At 42.1% G+C, this 20,252-nt stretch overlaps 1 protein-coding gene across 1 annotated transcript; it reads left to right on the forward strand.

The window, feature by feature from the left end:
• Positions 1–702: 702 nt before the first annotated feature.
• LOC117813877 (NLR family CARD domain-containing protein 3-like) lies at positions 703–12,336 on the forward strand. Its single transcript, XM_034684926.1, has 12 exons — positions 703–804; positions 2,496–2,579; positions 2,979–3,112; positions 3,255–3,362; positions 3,547–3,651; positions 3,993–4,047; positions 4,179–4,407; positions 5,656–7,483; positions 7,650–7,817; positions 7,927–8,094; positions 10,275–10,321; positions 10,428–12,336. Exons 3-12 carry the CDS (start codon positions 2,994–2,996, stop codon positions 10,970–10,972), a joined length of 3,372 nt encoding a protein of 1,123 aa, XP_034540817.1. The 5' UTR covers positions 703–804; positions 2,496–2,579; positions 2,979–2,993; the 3' UTR covers positions 10,973–12,336.
• The last annotated feature ends 7,916 nt before the right edge of the window (positions 12,337–20,252 follow it).

The following is a 20,252-nucleotide window of genomic DNA, read 5'->3' on the forward strand; positions in this document are numbered from 1 at the left end:
TAAATTAAGAAATAAATACAAATTTAAACAAATAACTGAATAAATAATATATACATGTCTATAATAATTTGAAATAAGGCTGTATACTTTAAAAATGACTAAAATTTGAACTAGATAATAAATAAATAAAGTAAGATGGAATAAAACTCAGTTGTGCAACAATAGGAAAATGTACTGGGGGTAATATAATATATATTCAGGACTTCAAATATCTAAAACATAAAGGGAAGGTCAGACTGGAGAGGTTTTTTCTGTTATGGACTTAAAACAAAACAAAGATTTAGCAGATTATTAGATCAGCTTATTTTAATTTAATTTAATAAATATTTCTTGGATTGTGAATTTAGTTGTTTAGTATTAGATTGCAGGAACATCATCATTGCATCATGAGTCACGCGTCATGTGTGTAACACGACTGATAGATCCACCTCCTGCTTTCTGAGTAAAACCACAACAAGACTCATCACGGAAGTGCAGCAGCCTCCTCTGACCGAGGTAAGACACAGGAAACACCTTTAGAGTAGTTCTGCATAAAGAAAGCACAAACAGGATTTAAACATTTTATTTAACTGTGTTTGAACCAGCGCGTAAAATAAAGAACGTTAACTTTGTGAGCGCGCAAAAGGGAAACTAAAAGTAATGACGCACGAGACTTCTCTGGTGACGTTTTGAGTTCAGCAATCTTAAATATTCTGCGCTTAAGTTCCTGAAGTGCGCTGAAAGCAGAACCCCTATGTTTTATTCCTCAGTGTGAGAACTTCAGTGTACACACGATCAGCTGACTGCATCTGATACCTGTTTAAGGTAAGCCCTACGTGGATTGACCTCTACAACACATGACTGTAACATGGAAAGTAACACGTACAGTCATGGCCAAAAGTTTTGAGAATGACACAAATATTACATTTTCACAAAGTCTGCTGCTTCAGGGTTTTTAGGTGTTTTTGTCAGATGTTTCTATGGTATAATGAAATACAATTAGAAGCATTTCATAAGTATCAAAAGCTTTTATTGAGAATTACACAGAATTCATGCAATAAGTCAATATTTGCAGTGTTGACCCTTCTTTTTCAAGACCTCTGCAATTCTCCCTGGCATGCTGTCAATCAACTTCTGGACCAAATCCTGACTGATGGCAGTCCATTCTTGCATAATCAATGCTTGGAGTTTGTCAGAATTTGTGGGTTTTTGATTGTCCACCCGCCTCTTGAGGATTGACCACAAGTTCTCAATGGGATTAAGATCTGGGGAGTTTCCTGGCCAAGGGCCCAAAATCTTAATGTTTTGTCCCCCGAGCCATTTTGTTATGACTTTTGCTTTATGGCAAGGTGCTCCATCATGCTGGAAAAGGCATTCTTCATCACCAAACTGCCCTTGGATGGTTGGGAGAAGTTGCTCTCGGAGGACGTTCTGGTACCATTCTTTATTCATGGCTGTGTTTTTAGGCAAGATTGTGAGAGAGCCCACTCCCTTGACCGAAAAGCAACCCCACACATGAATGGTCTCAGGATGCTTCACTGTTGGCAAGAGACAGGACTGATGGTAGCGCTCACCTCGTCTTCTCCGAACAAGCCTTCCTCCAGATGCCCCAAACAATCGGAAAGGGGATTCATCAGAGAAAATGACTTTACCCCAGTCCTCAGCAGTCCAGTCCCTGTACCTTCTGCAGAATATCAGTCTGTCCCTGATGTTTTTACTGGAGAGAAGTGGCTTCTTTGCTGCCCTCCTTGACACCAGGCCTTCCTCCAAAAGTCTTCGCCTCACTGTGCGTGCAGATGCACTCACACCTGCCTGCTGCCATTCCTGAGCAAGTTCTGCACTGGTGGTGGCCTGATCCTGCGGCTGTAACACCTTCAGGAGACGGTCCTGGCGCTTGCTGGACTTTCTTGGGCGCCCCTGGAGCCTGTTTGGCAACAATTGAACCTCTCTCCTTGAAGTTCTTGATAATTCGATAGACGGTTGACTGAGGTGCAATCTTACTCGCTGCTATAAACTTGTTGTAAACTTGTAAACCTGTTGGGCCCTTTTCGTGCAATGCAATGATGGCTGCACGTGTTTCCTTGCAGGTAACCATGGCTAACAGATGAGGAACAATGGTGTCATGCACCATCTTCCTTTTAAAGTCACTCAATCATGACAGATTGATTGCCAGCCTTGTCCTCATCAACACCCACACCTGTGTTAATGTGTGTGACACCTGTGTGTCATTGAAATGATGTTAGCTGGTCCTTTTGTGGCAGGGCTGAAATGCAGTGGAAATGTGTTTTTGGTGATAAAGTTCATTTTCAAGGCAAAGAGGGACTTTGCAATTAATTGCAGTTGAGCTGATCACTCCTCATAACATTCTGGAGTATATGCAAATTGCCATTATAAAAACTGAAACAGCAGACTTTGTGAAAATGTAATATTTGTGTCATTCTCAAAACTTTTGGCCATGACTGTAGTCTTCTCTCCTTGTGGTAAATGTTCATAGAATGTAATTTAATATTTTTCAGGTATGGAGGGATGAGTGTAGGAGCGTCACACCCTGAGGGAAGAAGCTGCTCTGTCCTCTGGGTGATCTGCAGGCTGAGGCAGGGGTGGGTCTAATATTTTTGGAGCCTTTGGGCTCTTTAAAGGCACCTTAACCCACCACATCACTGTTACTTCACTGCAAGGCACTTAACCAAAGTAATTCCCCTATATTAATAGTAACATTTAATACTATCACTTTTTAATGCACTCATGAAGATAAAAAAAAAAGTATTACCATTAATATCAAAGATTAACCCAGATTTAGCATAATTATTATTATATTAAGATATTAAATATTCAGTAGAGATTTCAGATCTCTCCAAACTGAAGCAATTTCTTGACTTGGTTATGATTCTTTTTATTTTATTATGCAGAAGTAATATCTTCTTCTATAGAGGAGGGTGTAAATGTAAGATTCTTAATTTAGTTACTGAGTAAAGTTTGATTCTGTTATCCTAACATAGGTGTAGCCTTTGAAAATGGATGCTGCTGAGGAGACTGTAAAGCCTCCTGAGCTGCCTGCCTCATCCTGCCTGTCCATGAAGAGTGACGCCTCCAAAAATATCCTTCACGAGTTCACCAAGGATGCAGCTGAAGGGTATACAAAATTCAACTCTGGGGCTTTGTTTGTGGGAGCTTGAGTAGGCTCAGTGATGAGAAATTTGACCTCTTAAATGTCCAACAAGAGTGGCACAACTCTGCATTTAACATCTGTTGTTTAACTCTATCTTTCTTATCAGCTCAGTCGATGCTGAAGAATCAAACCTGCCTACCTCATCCTGCCTGTCCATGAAAAGCAATGCCTCCATAAATATCTATCATGACTTCAACAAAGAAGCACATACAAGGTGAATACAGTTTGTTCTTCTGAGACAACACTGACTTTATTCATATTATAATATTTAACTTAATGAGAAGTAATGAAGACTTAATTGAGGTACCAATGCTTCCAAATGAATGACCCCTAATCCCTTCAGTTGTTTGAGCTACATGTCCTGTAGTTTTATTAACACGTTACATTTTTCTTTGCAGTTCACTTACTTTGGACCAATCCAACTTGCCTGACTCATGCCTGTCCCTGAAAAGTGACGCCTCCATAAATATTTATCATGACTTCAGCAGAGATGTCGCCAACAGGTAAAAGAATCTAGTGTCGTTCTTGGTCTTGAGCTGTGATTAGGGATGCATAAAAGCACGTGTGTATTTTCTGGTTAAAAGAGCTTCAAAAGTCTGAATGATTGCACTTATGTTGCAAACTTTGCACAGCGTGCTTTGGCAGAACTTACTTTATTACATTCATGCCAATAAAGCAAATTTGAAATGACTGGCTTGATTCTTGGTACTCCACGTGAGAGTCCTTTTTGTGAGTTATTAACTTAAAGCTGAAGAAGAAGAATGCTAACTGCATTAATAGCAGAAGAAGAAAACATTTGCTGGCCTCCATCATTGTTTCATTAGTTTTCATTATTCATATTCAGGGGCCAAAGTGAATGCACCGAATCAACGGAGATGGATGGAACAGCCATATTCAAGGTAATCACGTATCTGGTGTCTGTACTGAAACAATAATGGTTGTCGCCAATGAGACAATCTGTGTGACTTTAGTCATTGTTACAGCACAGAGTTACCTTCAATGTGATCTTATTCTACCTTCTTAATCACAGGCGGTGGAAGAACACGCCAAAAACATTTTGTGGCGTGAGCTAAAAAGGTTTGAAAGGATTCTCTTTCCAAACCTTTCACAACCTGCTGAGAGCAACGAGCAGAATGAAGACTGCCTGAGCTCCGTGGATCCAAAGGAAGACACCAGTGCCAGTGAGGGCGCTCTGAAGATTACATTACACGTCCTGAGGACAATGGGTCAGAGAGAGCTTGCCAACACACTGGAGAAAAGTAAGTATCACAATAGAAACATGTTCATGAATGTATCAGGTGTTTTCTCAAACACGTCAATGAGGGAAGGACTTCTTAAAGGTGACATATCATGCAAAATGGACTTTTTAATGGTTCTCTACCTGAAATATGTGTCCCTGTCTACAAACCCCCCGAGAATGAAATAAATCCATTCTGCCCCTGTTCTGATTTCTCCACCTTTCTGTAAATGTGTGTGAAACGAGCCGTTTCAGGCTTCAGTGTTTTTGTTACGTAACAACAATATCCGGTCTGTCACGGAGTCAGAGCTCGGAGCTTGTTCAGCCCATAGACTGTATAAAATAATACTGAATCCCTCCTCCGATTTTCATTCCCTGCACACATGTGTGCTAACAAGGAGCTTAGGTGTTGTTGTAGGCTGTCTTAATAAACTCAAAGGTCGGTTTTACTCCCCACGTCTGCAGATTTGAAGATCTAGTGGAGGATTTTTATTTACCATGGATAAGTGCTAGCGCTAGTTAGCATAGCCACATAGCTACATGTCGTAGCTGTAGCTGTGTACCAAGACACACGTCAACATACTGACAAATAAAACAACAAGAAACACTAAATCTGTGACCAATCCTTCAGAAAGGTCCTGCTGCCTTTCTGGTAGAGGTCGGTTTTACTCCCCACGTCTGCAGATTTGAAGATCTAGTGGATGATTTTTATTTATCATGGATAAGTGCTAGCGCTAGTTAGCATAGCCACATAGCTACATGTTCGTAGCTGTGTACCAAGACACACGTCGACATACTGATAAAAAAACAACAAGAAACACTAAATCTGTGACCAATCCTTCAGAAAGGTCCTGCTGCAGGCGCCTCTCCATCAGGATCAGATTCTGGATCAGATTCAGAGGGTTGAAGTTACGTGATCTATGAGCAGCCGTGTATATTCAGCCAACATGTAAACATTAGATCAACGTGCTGGACAGCCGAGGCCACATCCACTTCCTGAGGGGGCGTGGTCAGAGAGAAAACAGACTGTTCTGAGGAGGGCTGAAGAAGAGGGGTTTTCAGGCAGACCAAAATCTGATTTCAAAGTGTTTTTTTGAGCATAGACTTTAAAGACATGTTTTGGGGACCTCTTAGACCAATATATATATTGATGAAAAAAGCGTGATATGTCACCTTTAAGCCAAATTAACTTCTTTGCCACACAATGATTTCAGGGTGTCCCACACTGAGCCTGATTCACAAGCACTTTCTGTTCTCTATCCCAAACCAGACGTTTATGGGGAGCTTGACGTATGCCAGCGCAAACTCCGGCGCAGACTGAAGAAGTTTGAATACATTTATGAAGGAGTGGCACGACATGGAAATCAGACACTTCTCAACAAGGTGTACACTGAGCTCTACATCACAGAGGGAGTCTGTGAAGGTGTTAATAACGAACATGAAGTGAGGCAAGTGGAGGCTGCAAACAGAAGACGAGCACTTGAAGATAAACCCATCAAATGTGAAGACATCTTCAAGCCCCTGCTCGGACAAGACCGATTCATCAGAACCGTGATGACTAAAGGCATTGCTGGCATTGGGAAAACCATCTCTGTGCAGAAGTTTAATCTGGAATGGGCTGAGGGAAGAGTGAACCAGGACCTCCAACTCCTGATGAATCTTCCGTTCAGAGAGCTCAATCTGATGAAGGAGAAACGCCAAACACTGACGCAGCTTCTTCATCATTTTCTTGAAGAGGCAAAAGAAACAGGAATTTCCAATTTTGGCAAGTACGAGGTTGCGCTGATATTTGATGGCTTGGATGAGTGTCGACTACCCCTGGACTTTGAGTGCAATGAGTCCTGCTTCAGTGACTCAGAGCCAGCTTCAGTGGATGTTCTCCTGACGAACCTCATCAAGGGGAACCTGCTGCCCTCTGCACACATCTGGATCACCTCCAGGCCTGCAGCTGCAAATCGCATTCCAGTTGATCTTGTCGATCGTGTGACAGAGATACGAGGGTTCAACAACCCCCAGAAGGAAGAGTACTTCAGGAAGAAGATCTCTGATCAAAACATGGCCAGCAAAGTCATCTCACATGTCAAGACCATCAGGAGCCTCCACATCATGTGCCACATACCGGTCTTCAGCTGGATCTCTGCAACTGTTCTGCAGAGGATTTTAGAAGACAGTGAAAGACAGAAAGTGGAGGAAGGTGGGAGAAAAAGGGATATGCCTGAAACCCTGACACAGATGTACACTCATTTCCTTGTGCACAACTCAATGATCAAATCTGAGAAGTATTCAGGAAGACAAGGGGCAGCTAAAACAGAGTCTCAGGACAGAATGGACCAAGAGATGATCTTGAAGCTTGGAAAACTGGCCTTTGAGCACCTGATGAAAGGAAATATGATCTTCTATGAGAATGAACTGGAGGAGTACGACATCAACATTCATGATGCTGCAGTGTACTCAGGAGTGTTCACACAGATCTCAAAGAATGATTTTGGAGTTCATGTGGAGAGGGTCTATTGCTTTGTGCATCTCAGCATTCAGGAGTACTTTGCAGCAACGTATGTGTTCCACACATTCGTGTGCCTCAATCAGAACTTGCTGAAGCCACAAGAAACAACGACAGACCAGGAGTCTCCCCGTGACGTGACCAGCCTTCTCCAGAGTGCAGTGGATAGAGCTTTGCAGAGCGACAACGGACACCTAGATCTGTTCCTTCGCTTCCTTCTTGGCCTCTCACAGACCTCCAATCAGACTCTGTTGAGGAGCATCCTGACCAAAATGGCGAGCAGCTCGCCAAGAAATGAAGAAATTGTTGAGTACATCAAGCAGAAGATTCGTCACAACCCTTCCCCAGACAGATGCATCAACCTCTTCCACTGCCTCAGTGAGCTGAATGACCAGTCCCTGTTAGAGGAGATCCAGCACTTCCTGAGCTCTGGTAGTTTGTCAGAGACCACGCTGTCACCTTCACAGTGGTCCGCTCTGGTCTTCATGTTGCTGACCTCAAAGGAGGAGCTGGATCAGTTTGACCTGAGGGAGTACTCACGATCAGAGGAAGGTCTTCTGTGGTTGTTACCGGTCATCAAAGAATCCAGAGTTGCCGTGTGAGTAAAGAGAACTTTATCCTCTGTGTCCATGATAACATGAGTAGACTTTTGAAAATCATTCAGTTATTCTTAAAGATACCTAATAAATGATCAAAAGCTAGTTGATTTAGATTTGTGACATTGAGCTAACACATTATTAATTGGTTTTGTTTTCCTGTGGAAGGCTGAAAGAATGCAACCTCTCTGACAAATGCTGCAAAGCACTCGGAGAAGTTTTAAGCGATTCATGTCTGAAAGAAGTGGATCTGAGTGATAACGATCTTCAAGACTCAGGAGTAGAACTGTTGTCTGCAGGGCTGGCAAGTCCGACATGTCAGTTGCAAAAACTGAGGTTTGTGACTAGTGCTATATCAGACGTTCAGTTTAATTATGCAGATAACGTCACAACCTTGAGCGGCTTGCTTTAAATATAATTTCCACATTTTTCTCTTCAATTCAAGGCTTCCATTCTGTGGAATAACAGAGACTGGTTGTGGCTTTTTGGCTAAAGCTCTGAGGTCCAACCCAACCCATCTAAAGGACCTGGATTTGAGTTACAACCACCCAGGGCAACTTGGAAAGGAGCTCTTGTCCTCTGTGCAGGAGGAGATAAAACACCTGACTATCAGGTATAGCAGTACAAATAGTTCTAATATTGTTCGTCTTGGTATCAATGTGCAACTTGTTGTTCCTTAAGTTACAGATACAGTCTCTTCACATTGTTTCATATCACTTGTACATGGATCCAAAGAGGCTACTTGGCATGGTTATCCCATAAAGACACACCAATATGGTCGCTGTGCAGGATAAGATGTCATATCTGCACAAATAGCTTCTCTCCCCCAAACGCAAGCTTCATACCTCAAAGATGTATTGCTGTAACAATGCAAGTTTGCGCCCTTTCCTGAGGATGGGGTTTCCAGCTGTAGTGAATTAGCAATTAAGAAAAGCTGGAGGAAACCCATCCGGAGTCATGAGCTGTTTGTAGATGTTAGCATCAAGAGAACAGGCAGTTGAGCATCAGGAGAGAATGGTGGCTTAAGCAGGGCAGGATGTGTTGTGCTAGGGCTTCAGTCGTTATTGCAAATGAGAATTGATTCTCAATTAACTCACCTGGTTAAATAAAGGTTAAATAAAAATAAAAATCCCTGTATAGTTCAGTCCCTGTACATAACAGGCAACTGTGTAAAGTGATAGTCGCTTTACTCAGAGAACCAAGGTTACAATGTACCTATATGTTTTGTTTTTGTTCAGTATATTAAAGCTAGGGTTGGTAGTCACGGAAAACTAGCATGAAATTGAATGTAGCATTTCCTCAGGACTCCGTCAAACCCCCCCCCCAAAAACGACGCCCCCGCCCACATACAAGAGCGCCGCTGATTCGTGACCATAGACCGTAAATAAAAATAGACAGCGTTACTCCACCTCTTCCCGTTGTACGGTTCTGAAGCCAAAAAACCCCATTGTGCAGCCAGAGTCGGCGAAGCCCCAGAATTTCTGTGGTTGCCACGGTAATTTCTGTGTCGGCAAAAGATCCTGGAGTTTCTCTCTACGGCGGCTGTCAATCAAAGCAAACCCGGAAGTAAAACCCCGTTTTTTAAACTCTAATAACTAACGAAAAATAAACTTTTCAGAAAAAAGAGGCCTTGGACACAAAACAGTCAAATACTAACTACATATCACCACAGCATACGGACGTGAGAAACATTTGTACAATGTGTATTTATTTTTTAAAGTTTGACTGCTCCCCCATTCAAATGAATGGGGAAGACAGATTTTTTGACCTATACTGCAGCCAGCCACCAGGGGGCAGACACTCTGCTGAAAGCTGCACTTTCAGCCGAGCGAGCTGCACCCCTGATTGTGACCAAAGGAACAGGGAGCAGTCAAACTTGCCCCCTGGTGGTGAGGCTTTCAGCAGTGTGACTGCCCCCTGGTGGCTGGCTGCAGTATAGGTCAAAAAATCCGTCTCCCCCATTCATTTGAATGGGGGAGCAGTCAAACTTTAAAAAATAAATACACGTCGTACAAATGTTTCTCACATCCGTATGCTGTGGTTATATGTAGTTAGTATTTCACAGTTTTGTGTTCAAGGCCTCTTTTTCCTGAAAAGTTTATTTTTCGTTAGTTATTAGAGTTTAAAAAACGGGGTTTTACTTCCTGTTTCCTTTGATTCACAGCCGCCGTAGAACGAAACTTCAAAGGGCACACAGCGTCTTGTGACGTTACGCTGTAGGGCGGAGCTTATTACAGTGGCTTCACAGGCTCTGGCTGCACAATGGCCGTCGGGTCGGGTTCGGGTTCGGACAAATATCTTCAGCTCTATTCAGAACCGTACAACGGGAGGAGGCGGAGCAATGCTGTCCATTTTTTTTTACAGTCTATGATGGTGACTGATTCCAAACCGGTCCTCAGCACATCGTTTGTGTTTTGCACTACGTCAACTCATGTCTCACTCAGCGGTAAGAAAACACCAAAACATTCTCATAGTGAAAGTTAAAAACACAAACAAACAGGAAATGTACGCTCTGCAGGAGGCGGGCAGAACGGCAGGACTGGATTTGATTGGTTTCATAATTTGGCTCCTGATGGCAGGGATTGGTTGGTGTTTTCCCAGGTTTACTCCGGCTGTAGATAGCAGCTTTTTTTACCTCTTTTTTAAGAACACATTATGTATTGATTACCATCAGGACAGAAAGTTCCTTTTTAACCAGTAATACAAAAAGTGGATCTAAATCTGACTACCAACCCCAGCTTTAACTTGGCACACTTTCTACATTTTAATTGTATTTTTTTGTATCTTTCCTAGCTTGACCAACAATGCAGAGTGCTACTTAAAGTCATCTCTGAGGAAGTGTAAGTCTTTTCTAACAAATCAGTGGTTGTTTTCTTTTCCTCTAATAGTTATGTTATGTAATTATCAGTTTCTATTGTTTCCTGTATTTTTTGTTCTTTTCATCAGATGCCTGCCAGCTGACGTTGGATCTCAGTACCGCCCACTCCCACCTGTCTTTATCTGAAGACAGGCAACAAATGACTCGAATGACAACAGCACAGCCATATCCTGACTGTCCTGAGCGATTCACAGACTGGGGACAGGTGCTTTGTACAGAGGGTTTGTCTTCTCGTTGCTACTGGGAAGTAGAGTGGACTGGGGAACACACAGGTATCGGAGTAGCGTATAAAGGAATCAGCAGGAAGGCCAAAGGTAACGAGTCTGTCCTTGGCTACAATAATCAGTCCTGGAGTCTGCGCTGCGTTAATGGTAAATACACGGCCTGGCACAACAGAGACAATGCACACATGTCTGTCCCCTACTTCAACTCCAAAAGGGTTGGTGTGTTCTTGGACTGGCCAGCCGGCACTCTGTCCTTCTATGCGGTGTCATCAAGCACCATGGCTCACCTTCACACTTTCCACGTTAAATTCTCTGAGCCATTGTACCCAGGCTTCAGGCTAGGACTTCCAGACACTACATTGGTTCTGGGCCGGCTGGAATACACTTAAATACTGTTGTAACCTTAACCGGTTCAGCTCAGTCGGTGGAGCAGGCGCCATATGCACAGAGGCTACAGACCTCAACGCACTGGTTCTGGTGCACATCATTACCCCAGTCTTTCCCCACATTTCCTCTACTTCAAGCTGTCTTGTCAAATAAAGGCAAAACCCCCAAATGAAATCTAAAACTAATAATATGTTAAAGATTTAATGTGTTTTTTTTATAAAACACACGTTGAATCAAGGCATAATGTTATGATTGTTACTAGGACTGGACCCAAAAGCAGAACTCAGGCAAGCTGGATTGTGAAAATACAAGTCTTTTATTTAGAGTGAACTCCGTGGTAATGGCGCCGTGGGTAACGAGCGGAGCAGTCCCTCTTTCCAGTGTCCTCCCACAGAGGGTAACTGGAGCTCAGGCAAAGGCAGGCAGGTTCAGCAGCAGACAGGGAAGCGATCAGCACGAGAGCGGGAAGCATGCACGGCAATCTCTGAAGCAAGATGAAAACACACAAGGACGTCAGCTTGACACACACAAAGACAAGCAAAACAAAAAAATGCTTGAGGAGCCACGGACTCAGTGTACCACTTAAAACTGAAGTACGATCTGGCAACGAGTAGGAGAGAATCCGGAGTCTTTATAGGAGAGGGTTGATTATTGAATGGGCTTCACCTGGTGCTGCCTGTTGATTGGAAACCCCGCCCACATTCACCCACAAGACACAAACAAGGGGAAGAGACACAGGAGGAGGAGCAACAGACAGGGAAATGACAAAACACACACAAAGAGGGAGAGGAGAGGGCTGCCATGATGAGGATCATGACACATAAGATGCTAAATATGTTTACACTATCAGTATTTAAGGATCCCTTGATGTTTGAACATGCTTTTGTACATGTCAAGTTATAAATGTAGCCATACCTTACACTCCTAGGGCTTCTTTACTTTCACCATCCCCTCAGTCCGTATAGAGATCAGCTAAGGGGCATTTTCTTATTCTGCCCCCCAATTTTGGACAGAATTATAAACTTATTTCAGAGGCATTTAATAGAGCATCTTTGGTAAAGTTATCTTGTTCCTAGTACTTCAAGCTGTTCATTAATCAGAACTTTTACACATCTGTTTATGGTTTGGGGTTTTGTATTATATAACTGGTCTGTCATTGAGTTAATCCTGTATTGTTAGTCGTTTGTGTTTTACTTCACTCAGTGTCATTATGTTTGTGTTTATCCAAGAGCAGTCTCTCTTGAAAATGTTGTATATAGACATGTACTCTGTTTGTTTTGCATGATAAACTATTTAATATTTAATATGCATAATTTGTCCTGTGTCCTTATATTCTGTCTTTTATTATGATTGTACACATTGTTTGATCTCTGCTTACTTGCAGGAGGTTTGAGCAGAAGCAAGTGGCCCTTGTGATAAGCGTTGTGCCATTTTTTTTAGAACAAATTCAAGGTGCATGTACATAAATACTGGGTTTATATTGCTTTTTGAAACCCTAACTGCTTTTTACCCACCCCTTTAGAGATCCTTCTGTTTCTCAAAGTACAGCAATGATACAAACATTCAGTGAGCATGATAATGAATCATTGTAGATTTAACTGCCTGACAGTGACCTTTTATTAAAATGGGTAAAACTCTGTGGGACCTTTAACATTTCAAATACACTTCATACATACATATATACATATCAACAGCCAAATTCCACCAGATCTGTGTCCGGTCCGTCTCTGATCTGTCATGGCACCTGATCTGATAGGTTTCTATTCTAGTCAATGTGTTAACTTCCACTGGATCCGCTGCGTTACGTTCTGGCTGCGTCTCAGATCCAGCAGGTCGGAGTCCCTCAGGATCAGATACACAAGACTTCTATTTTTGCCGGATGCCGGAGCACGACGCATCAATCTCAACAGAGCAGATGGAGCGGGACAGGAAGTCAGGTTTCACCAAAACAAAATGAAAACATCCGGTTAATTTTCATGATGAGAGGAGCCAGGCCTGGAGTCAACAGGTCAGAGGTTTTCAGAGGACCAGAAAGATAACATGGATGAGGAGAGGAGGAGGAGGAGAATCCTTGATTCAGTGATTACCGTGGGAAAAACTCGGTCACATGACTCCAGCTGTCCAGCGGTCCTGCTGCGTGCTGCATTCTGAAAATGCAACCGGTGGGTGTTGACAGATAATAAAGCACAAAGCAGGGCCGCAGCGGATCAGAGACAGACCGGACACAGATCTGGTGGTTGAAGTGTCTCTCACATAAATCAAATTAAGTCAGGTTTTTAAGTAAAGTCTCTTTTGTGCAGTCATTTTTTTGACAGTGTGACTTAACTTTAGTCCAAGTAGAAGATCTTGCTCTTGCATTAACAACTGCGAAGGCAATATGTTGGTAGGTGAAGGTTCATTGATGTGGGCGAAAGAGAGGCCGACAAATGGGTTTTCAGCTCTGCAGTCACGAGTTGCAAGAATGTAAACACCTTGGCTTTTAAAAAAGTGTGCAAGGCCTAGGTCTAAGTATTCAAAAGTCAAGTTGACAGTTATTATAAGACTATAATATTGTATACTTTCTGTTAATCCTTGATGTCATCCATTCACCTTCATTTTGAGTCACATTAAAACACAAATCTCCACTGGGAAAAGTACCAGGGATTTATTTGTCTTGTAGAATATTTTTTTGTTTTCTGATACACAAAATTAAGACATTTTTGACACACATTGTTGAAAAAGCTTATGAGGATGCATGAATTCTACTTCTTGATGCTCTAAATTTCTTTGTGGAACCCTGTTTGATATGCATCTCATAATATAATGAAACTTTCACTCTAAAGTCTGGCTTTTCAACCACTTCTCTACTTCCCTAAACCCCCACTGCCAAGTTGCCCACGTGTCTTTGAACAAGCACACCATACTCAGTTTTAATCAACCCTGTCTTCCACCTGTTGCTGCATCTTCTTAGTATAGCTGCTGCAACATATTTCTATATTCTTAGCAGGTTTAGCCACATACTTTTTTTTCTTTTGGCGACAGTTGATAGAGCTTCTTTTTTCATTTGACAGACAGGGAGGGGTGAAACTGTCTGCAGGCCTTGCTTTATGGGCGGGAAGATAGTGATGCATAATGTAGGTAGGTAAAATCGCAAGTACATTCCGGATCACTGTGCACAACACTTCCAGTTTTACTGCAGAGGAGAAACGCCCTAAAATGCAAATCTCAAGGACTGGCATGTTTAAGAACTCCAGTCTGACCTCGGGGCGACACTTGGATTCGTGAAGTCACACTGCCTGGATGCTCGAGGTAAGTCACAGCTTGGCATCTTTTATTTTGTGCATTAAGTGAATAATTCATCCTGATGAGTTTAAAAGAAGTTTAAAACCTGTATGTTGTTGTGAGAGTGTTGGATTGGACTACAGCCACATTTTGAAGCCTTTATTGAAAACTTAACTACAGTTAATCAGACGACTGAAACTTAACTTTCAGAGATGGGAGAATTTAAACAACAAGAAGCAAACACTTGAACAGGATTGTAGATTTAAGTCTTCATCTCTAGAAACACCATATTATGTACTTTTACTCTTCTTTTACATTTTGTATAAAAAGCAGGATTTTAGAGATTGACCTCGTTCTTTTCAGAATTATTCAAACTGAGCGTTCCATTTGTTCCATCTAAACATGAAACTTTTACAGATTATGAATCTTACACTTCTCACACTTTGTTGATAACTTGCACGTGATCTGTCAAACCGGTCGGACTTGAACATTTGCACAGCAAAAAACGTGACTGCTCGGGACACGGTGATCAAACTGCCACTCTGAAATGGTGTGTCTGAGCTTTGTCACTCTGAGATTAATTAAGAGTGTTTAGAACAAAAGGTCCAATAGGGAAGTGAAATAACACAGTTTTTATTTTCTCTTTCATTTAGATAAGATCACGAAGATCAAGAGATCTTTCTCGTTATTTAGAGATAAGTGTGCTACACCGGGGAGGTTAATGATGAAGCTATGGTTGAACTAGCAAAGCATCAAACTGAGTTAAAATGATTCTTCAGGAAAATCAAGATAACCACAAAAGTGTATATAACAGTTTGACATTCTCTCAAACATGCCATGTGAATAAAAAGCTCTGTCACCAAGAAAAATGAACTATTTTAATGTATTTTAGCAAAACATATCACATATCAACTCAGCATGGGGGGCAACCATAGACTGTATAAAAAAATGGGTGTAGTATCCATGACGTCACCCATCTGTTTTGAAGCCAATCGTCTGCGGGTGCAATATTGGAAACGCCGAACACAACCTAACTTCGTCCGAGCTAGTTTGAGTTAAAGAGGCACTAACAGCTACAGGATGCCCACCTGTCTTATTTGGGCAGAGCTTGCAAGTTTAATATCTTCTCTCTCTCCGAGAGAGAAATAAGCTACTCAGACCTAAACTGTTTTTTGAACCAGGCTGTAAACATGAGGTGCATTTCTACCAAGAGTTCCGGGGTCTTTTAGCCCCCAGAACTACTTTACCCTGAACTAAAAGGTTCCTTTGCCCCCATTGTTGTCTGCGTTTCGACGGCGGGCTGAAGTCCCGGGTAGATTGTGCAAATCAGGCCAGTGACATATGGAGGGGGAAAAAAGGTAAATGCACTACACCACCAGACCAGTAGAGGGCAGTAAAACAAAGATGAATGCCATTCATCAAAGATGACACCATAGAAGCGGACGGACAGGCAGGTATCATTATGAGCAACACAACATGTTGGCCTGTTAGCATGAAGAGACTCAGCTGGCGCTGTTTTAGATGGTGCTATATTTCATCACAGATGGATTCACTGAATCAACACGTGAGAGGAGATAAGCACGAGTAGCAAAGACGTTTCAACACGGCTTTAAAATCCTTTTGAACTCAAAAAGCCGTGGCAGAGATCGGACGGTGTTTTGGTTTTAACAGCGACCCTGTTAACTGGAGACTCTCAGCAGGATGCATCCCTCATAAACGTCTTTAGACGATCATTAAATATCTGATGAGGATATTTTGAAATCTTAATAAAAACTAAACTAGTTTGCATTCCCAGGAACTCCCTCTGTGTTTCAACAGCTGTGTAAACTCCACAAACACTGACACGTTCAGCTGAAGGTCTCCAGTTTACAGGATCACTTTTAAAACCAGAACACCGGGAGGAGAGACGCATTCACGGTGGGCTGAGAGAAGACTACTGTTGCAAGCTGCTAAATCAAGAGAATCACAGCTTCTTCTTTTGAAAAGTAAACACACATACAAAAAAGATAGAACAAATAAAAACTAATGAAAGAAAGAGAAATCAAGTGAATCACAGATGTGTGTGATGTTATTGTGGATGGCGGGCGGAATAAAAACACTGCGGTTAATCTACCAATCAGACACGTTCAGCATTGCAGGCCCTGCCCCCTCGAAAGTCCCGGGACCTTTGAAAAGTACTAACCCCCTAGCAGGGGCTTTTTAGGGGGGAGATTATCTACCCCTGAACTAAATGTATACCCTGGGTCCACCGGTCGAAACGCACATAGTTCAGAGGTAAAGTCCCTAGTTGCAGGGTAAAGTTCCTGTGGTCATAAAACGCTTATGTTTATTTCTGCTGTAAAGATCGTCTTCTTTGAATGGGTGTGTATGTGGTTTCTGGTGTCTCTACACAGTCAGCCTCAAGTGGACACTCGATGAACTGCACTTTATAACACTTATGCATGGGCTTTATATCAAAGGGCGCCAACATGACACAAAATATCAGTCCCAGTTTAAGGCTAATAATATATTAAGAAAAGCATTCAAACAACTAAATTGAAAATCGCAGACAAATGACAAATAATGGTAATAAATGGCAGGTGGAATCATCACCAGTGCTACATTTGCAGAATACCTTATGTGCACAAGATAACATTTACCAACAAGATAAAGATCTTGTGCTCATAAGATAAAATGTACGGAATGCTACTGAAGACGACTGGAAAAAAACATTAAGGTGCAAATATTTTTTTTGATTCTGAGAAAATGTTCAGAATTCTGACTTTAAAACGCCTTATTTTTTTTTCTAGTGGCCCTTATATTCTTCCCTTAATGTGTTTAATTTTGATTATTTACATATTAAAATATTCAGTAAGATTCAAGATCTCTCGAAATTAAGCAATTTCAACTCCTAATTATTGTTCTGTCTATTTTATTGGGCAAAAATGATAGCTTCTTCTATATAGTAGGGTGTAAATGTAAGGTAGTTAATAAAATCTGATTCTGTAATCCTGTCATAGGTGTAGCCTTGAAAATGGATGCTGATGAGGAGACTGTAAAGCCTCATGATAGGCCAGAGCTGCCTTCCTCATCCTGCCTGTCCATGAAGAGTGATGCCTCCAAAAATATGCTTCCTGACTTCCACAAAGAAGCACATGCAAGGTGAACAAAGTTTGTCCTTTTGAGACAACACAGATTGTATTAATAATATGATACTTAATCAATTATCTTTTGGCCAACATTTGATGCTTTTCATTCTTTGTTAATTCTAAAAGTAAACTGACTTGATTTGATGTAATGGAGACATAATTGAGGTACCAATGCTTCCAGATAAATTAGTCCTAATCCCTTCAGTTGTTTGAGCTACATGTTCAGTAGTTTTATTAACAAGCTGTATTTTTCTTTGCAGTTCACTTACTTTGGAGGAATCGAACTTGCCTGACTCATCCTGCCTGTCCCTGAAAAGTGACGCCTCCATAGATATTTATCATGACTTCAGCAGAGATGTTGCCAACAGGTACTTGAGTCTGTCGTGTCTTTCTGGTCTTGCACTGTGATAACCACCTTTGGTTTTATATGATATCACAACCCGGCTCTCTTACTGATCTTCCGGTTGTGTAAGATGCTTGATTCTGATTGGTCCAAACCCCTTGACATTCACTTTTACTAACATGAGCTACACCAGGGGCTAACTGATCACACGTCATGTCAAATCAATCGGCGAAAAAGAGTTCTGACACATTTTGCTTCTGCTTGTTGACACCATAGACTGTAAGATTAGGTAAAACCACTAGCTTCAGTTAGCATGCTAAATCGACAGGCAATGGATCAGGTGAGAGCAACTTTAGGTTAAAGAAACTTAATCCATGAGCGGTGGTGATGATAGCAGCAGGGTTCAAAGTTGTGACATTAGTTTATTTTTAAAATTGTGTGAACCGCAGAGCTCAGAGAAGAAGGAGAGCTCTGTGTCAAGGTCTTGTCTCACCCTGTCGGGATTCTTCTTCCCATAACTACCTGCTAACCATACGTTATCCCTTATATAATAATTGATAATAATAATTTGATGTTGTAATAATCCAGATATTATCTGTTTAGTAAAAAAAGAAATGCTGGCCTCCATCATTGTTTCATTCGTTTTTATTATTCATATTCAGGGGCCAAAGTGAATGCACCAAATCAATGGAGATGGATGGAAAAGCCATATTTAAGGTAATCATGTATCTGGTGTCTGTCCTGAAACAATAATGGTTGTCACCAATGAAGCCTCTGGAAACGTAAATGGAATATTTGAACTTCACATAGAATATCAAAATTAAATGTGTAATCAAGATTCAAGAAAAATCTGAGTGAAAATAAACATCTATAACTCTGAAAAAACTCTGTTCAACAACAGCTTATTTTACAAGTCTGAGCATTTCTCAGGACTGTGTGGGCGTGGCCTAACTCTTTGATTGACAGGTCAAGAGAAAGTTCACAGCCTGCATGTTTGAGCCGTCTGACTCTGAATCTAAAGACATCAAAACTCCAGAATCTGAAAATGATTCATTTCAAATGGTCTCTGAGTGCTGAGTCACAAAATACTTCAGAGTCAGGACTTCTATCATTTATTAGTTTTATCACTCCGTAGTCTCCGGGGCATCAGGACCATGGGACGCCCGGAGCAGAGGAGGCTGAAGTGTAGTATGTTCACGCAGAGGAGCTCGGCTCCGGGTGTCAGACGGAGCTGTTTGTCTAAACTCTGAGCTGTTTGGGGAAAGTTAGTGAACCAGTCCTGGTGAAAGTTAGTGAACCAGTCCTGGGGAAAGTTAGTGAACCGGTCCTGGGGAAAGTAAGTGAACTGGTCCTGGTGAAAGTTAGTGAACCGGTCCTGGGGAAAGTTAGTGAACCGGTCCTGGTGAAAGTTAGTGAACCGGTCCTGGGGAAAGTTAGTGAACTGGTCCTGGTGAAAGTTAGTGAACCGGTCCTGGGGAAAGTTAGTGAACCGGTCCTGGGGAAAGTTAGTGAACCGGTCCTGGGGAAAGTTAGTGAACTGGTCCTGGTGAAAGTTAGTGAACCGGTCCTGGGGAAAGTTAGTGAACCGGTCCTGGGGAAAGTTAGTGAACTGGTCCTGGGGAAAGTTAGTGAACCAGTCTTGGGGAAAGTTAGTGAACTGGTCCTGGTGAAAGTTAGTGAACCGGTCCTGGGGAAAGTTAGTGAACCAGTCCTTGGGAAAGTTAGTGAACCAGTCCTGGGGAAAGTTAGTGAACTGGTCCTGGGGAAAGTTAGTGAACCGGTCCTGGGGAAAGTTAGTGAACCGGTCCTGGGGAAAGTTAGTGAACCGGTCCTGGGGAAAGTTAGTGAACCGGTCTTGGGGAAAGTTAGTGAACAGGTCCTGGGGAAAGTTAGTGAAACGGTCCTGGGGAAAGTTAGTAAACAGGTCCTGGGGAAAGTTAGTGAACCGGTCCTGGGGAAAGTTAGTGAACCGGTCTTGGGGAAAGTTGGCTAACCGGTCAGAGGCTTTAAGTGGTTGTTACATTACAGATAGTTACCTTCAATGTGATCTAATTCTACCTTCTTAATCACAGGCGGTGGAAGAACACGCCAAAAACATTTTGTCGCGTGAGCTAAAAAGGTTTGAAAGGGTTCTCTTTCCAAACCTTTCACAACCTGCTGAGAGCAACGAGCAGAATGAAGACTGTCTGAGCTCCGTGGATCCAAAGGAAGACACCAGTGCCAGTGAGGGCGCTCTGAAGATTACATTACACGTCCTGAGGACAATGGGTCAGAGAGAGCTTGCCAACACACTGGAGAAAAGTAAGTATCACAATAGAAACATGTTCATGAATGTATCAGGTGTTTTCTCAAACATGTCAATGAGGGAAGGACTTCTTAAGCCAAATTAACTTCTAAGCCGCACAATGAATTTCAGGGAGTCCCACACTGAGCTTGTTTCACCAAAACTTTTCGTTCTCTATCCCAAACCAGACGTTTATGGAGAGCTTGACGTATGCCAGCGCAAACTCCGGCGCAGACTGAAGAAGTTTGAATACATTTATGAAGGAG

This window comes from Notolabrus celidotus, chromosome 6 (assembly GCF_009762535.1).
Source record: "Notolabrus celidotus isolate fNotCel1 chromosome 6, fNotCel1.pri, whole genome shotgun sequence".
In the NCBI taxonomy this organism is placed as follows: Eukaryota; Metazoa; Chordata; class Actinopteri; order Labriformes; family Labridae; genus Notolabrus; species Notolabrus celidotus.

Bases quoted from the DNA above. Each gene is read 5' to 3' on its own strand.
- LOC117813877 (XM_034684926.1), top strand. From the start codon at position 2,994: ATGGATGCTGCTGAGGAGACTGTAAAGCCTCCTGAGCTGCCTGCCTCA. The intron at 4,048-4,178 runs GTAATCACGTAT...TCTTAATCACAG, and splicing joins ATGGAACAGCCATATTCAAG to GCGGTGGAAGAACACGCCAA. The intron at 7,818-7,926 runs GTTTGTGACTAG...CTTCAATTCAAG, and splicing joins TGTCAGTTGCAAAAACTGAG to GCTTCCATTCTGTGGAATAA.